This window comes from Hipposideros armiger, unplaced genomic scaffold, assembly GCF_001890085.2.
Source record: "Hipposideros armiger isolate ML-2016 unplaced genomic scaffold, ASM189008v1 scaffold_112, whole genome shotgun sequence".
Classification (NCBI taxonomy): Eukaryota; Metazoa; Chordata; class Mammalia; order Chiroptera; family Hipposideridae; genus Hipposideros; species Hipposideros armiger.
The window spans coordinates 2,016,503-2,020,210 of NW_017731462.1; the positions used below are offsets into that span (position 1 = coordinate 2,016,503).

Consider the following 3,708-nt stretch of genomic DNA (forward strand, 5'->3'; position numbering starts at 1 on the left):
AAACAACTTAATTAGGAGATTATTCTCCAACCAGCCATACTATTTCATATGCTTATATTTTGTAAATGTTTCTCAAATACTATAAACCAAACCTCTACATGTACTATGTCCTGTTTGAGTCACTGCTACTGTGGATGAAAAAGGGCCACATACTAAACCTGAGAAGTTCAGGGAAGGCCTGCATGGCGGGCCCTACAAACTCAGAGACCAAAATTAACCACATAGGATGGTCTGAACATAAAAATTCCTAACTAAAAGTGGGTCATGGTAAGTAGTCACATCCTTGGCCTGTAGCTTCCTTAACAAAGGTCTACCTTTACCTTAATGCTTTACCTTAAATGAGCCTGTCTATTGTCTTTTGCATCTAAAATAACATACCCTTTTAATGCCACATAATCCCCTTTTTTCAGAGTCCTCAGGGCACAATTTACCATCATACCAGAGCTAGACCACAGAACCCCTCATATTTATCTTGTTCCCCAAATACCATCTCTATGTGCTGTAAATGTTAATTGTCATGTACCCACCAATGTAAAAGACGTATGTGTCTCTCCATTTTACTGTTTATCCAATCCCAGAGATATCCCTGCTTTGCTTTCTCCCACCCCTTGATCTACCACCAATGAATTTCATGTAACCCTCCTTACATCTCCTCAATAGATTCTAATGTAGAAAACAAGCTGCAAAACTGCCATTCTCCAGAGCATTTTCTTAATCCATTGAGATTTTGCTTCCTGGCAATTGTTATCAGCTTGGCTCAAATAAACTCACTAAAATTCTGTACAGGTTTAGACATTTCTTAAGTCCACACAATTCACAGGCAGTGCAACCTTGAAAAAGTTAATTAACCTCACTGTGCTGAAATTTCCTTATGTCTAAATATAAAATAATACTCCTAGGTACCTCATAGGATTGTTGTGAGGCTCAAGTGGGTTAATTAACGTAATACTTAGCACAATGCTTAGCTATGTTAGCCATTTTATTATTATTATTATATTATTATTATTTATTCTTTTTATTCCTGCCTTATCCCTTGACAAACTCCTGCTCATCCTTAACGTCTTGTTCAAGTATCATTTCTTTGAAGCTATTTTGACATCCTCCCACCCCAGGCAGAATGTGCACTTGCTCTTTTGTGTTCATAACTACACTTTATAATCTAGCTCTACTATTGAGATATTCCTTACTGAATATAATTATTAACATATTTCTCTTTCATATCCTATTGTGCACATCTTGAGTGCAAAAATTCCCTTCATCTATTTCTGTATCCTTAACATTCAGCATGTTGACTGGTAAAATTAAAAAAAAAACTGACTGAATTTTTTTATGTGAATTATTGTTTTACAGAGCTTTCTAGGCTATAGTAGCAACAAGTGTTGTAAAATGTCACCATGAAAATCATGAAATGTCATATTTTGTTAGAAAGATTTTCTCTTCTCAAGTAATAAAATTAATCAGTAAGAATCATTTTAAACCACAAACCTGACTTAGAGGACTTGGGACTCTGTGACAATTACAAATCATTGATTTTGTGGTGAGACCAAGCAGGGGAAAGGAAAAGTGGAAGCTGTTTTCAACAAGAAGTCTTTGGGGGTGATAATTTGTCTTTTAAAATGAGCAATATTTAAATGTGTAAGTCTTAAAATTAAATTTTGTAGACATTTTCTCCATTTTATCAATATATGCGAATTGACTAAAAAGTGGTGACTCTAGCATAGATAAAAAGAAATGTCATGCAGCAAACAATCTTAGTCCTCTGTAAGGTCCTTATTTTTAGAATGAAAGCAGACAAATAATAGTTTTGGGGTGAAGTACAACTTCTGAATAATGTTTAGAGGTAAGCATAAAACACTGTCTTCCTCCTCTACCCTCTTGACACACACTACAAGCTCTAGAAACTATAGTTTCCTGAGGGGAAATAGAGCAAGATTAAAGAAATAAGACGAACTGGAGTGAAGCCATGTAAGAAAGACTCTTTTCCCAAGAACTACTTGCACATGTCTTTAAACGACAGTTCCATTATATCATCTTGCCTTGTCCTCTGCCCCAGCAATGGAAAATGGTACAGGCAGATGCATTTAGAAAAGACAGAATAATTCAAGTTTTTATTTTCTTTCTGCCTAAAGCTTTTCCAGCCAGGAAGCCTTCCTCTCCTTACCTCTGTTTTTCAGTGGAGGCAGTGTAGGGTGTAGATCTTTATTACATTCATTCCGTTCTGTGCAGCATTCAATTGATCTTCTTTGATGTGGAATGGGAGTGTCCTAAAATTGAACCCAAAGAACTATGAATGGGTTTCCCCTAAATTACACAGTCACATAATCTCAAACTTAAGAAATTAACACTATTTAGAGAACTCACTGAAAATTCTTACTCAAACATGTCAAAAATACTGTGTTCTATTAGGCACTTTCTTTCAAATTATCATGTATTATTCAACTGCAATGCCTTCATTTCAACAAAATCATTGCTACCCATGTAATTGCAAGTGGGCACAGTATAAACTGAGGAAGAAGGCCTGACTTAATGAAATTAACTAAACTGGAATTTGAGCAAGATCTAATGGGCCACTAAGCCAGAAGTTAACATCAAAAATAAAAATAATATTTAATTTCAAAATGAGGATAGAATTGGCCCAATGATAATGTTCAATTTATTTTCCAAAATACAAAAAACAGGCTAGTAAAAAAATAAATAAAAATGAATTAATTAAAAAAATTGTTTTATCTTGTTTGAAATTGGACCATTTGAAATCTAGCCAAAGAAAGGTTACAAGGTAGAATCAAGTTATCTTCCTTACCCGACACTGAAAATCTGAGCCTTCTAGTCCTAGACATCCAGAAGTGACCACAGGCATCCCAGAATCATCTTCTTCTATCATTGTGAAACAATATCCATCTGTGCTAAAGACCAAACAGGCAAAATAAGACGGGATGAGTGAGTGTATGTGAATGTGTGTGAGTGTGTGTGTGTGTGTGTGTGTGTGTGTGTGTGTGTGTGTGTTTGGGGAAAAGGAAATTAAGATGTTTATCACTTGTTTCATTAAAAGCAAGGAGAAGGTCAACGATCATTACAGGTCACAATCTGTTAAGAGAATCTCAAAACTTCCTGTTATGAAAGTTAATTATCATAAAACATTTGGTAATATCTCCTCTGTCCAGAAACTTGTGAGAAAGAAGGATCTAGAATTTCCATGTAACATGTACCATTAATAACTATATATACCAATTACTAAGCACTTACTTGGGTCCTTTGGAGGGATTGTTTTCACAAATCCAGAAAAACAACTCTGTGGGGAAGATGATAGTATTCTTACCTGCTATACGAGGAAACTGAGGCTCAGAGAACTTGGGTAATTTCCAAAGGCCATCTAGCTGGCGAGAGGCATAGCAGGGGTTTGAACCCAAGCAGGTGAACTGGTTCTACCTGCCCTGACATAGTGAAATAAACTTATCTCTTACTAAGTCTCACAAACTAAAGAGGGGTAGGAATCAGCACAGCATAAGTGAGGTAATTTAAGATTCTGCCTTTTGGCTATCATCAATAAATCAACAAACAACAAATGTTGGCGAGGTTGTGGGGAAAAGGGAACCCTGGTGCACTGTTGGTGGGACTGCAGACTGGTGCAGCCACTATGGAAATCAGTATGAAGGTATCTCAAAAAACTGGAAATGGAACTATCTTATGACCCAGCAATTCCACTCTTAG

The 3,708-nt window shown here is 36.1% G+C and overlaps 1 protein-coding gene across 8 annotated transcripts in view; it reads right to left on the bottom strand.

Annotated features, from left to right (window-relative positions):
• BMPR1B (bone morphogenetic protein receptor type 1B) overlaps positions 1–3,708 on the bottom strand; it is a 408,951-nt gene that overhangs the window by 40,494 nt on the left and 364,749 nt on the right. For all 8 annotated transcript variants that reach the window (XM_019647508.1, XM_019647507.1, XM_019647510.1 and 5 more), the window contains 2 exons: positions 2,801–2,903; positions 2,162–2,264 (listed from right to left, as the gene is read on the bottom strand). In XM_019647508.1, the coding sequence (XP_019503053.1) occupies positions 2,162–2,264; positions 2,801–2,903 (206 nt within the window). The remainder of the gene's footprint in view (positions 1–2,161; positions 2,265–2,800; positions 2,904–3,708) is intronic.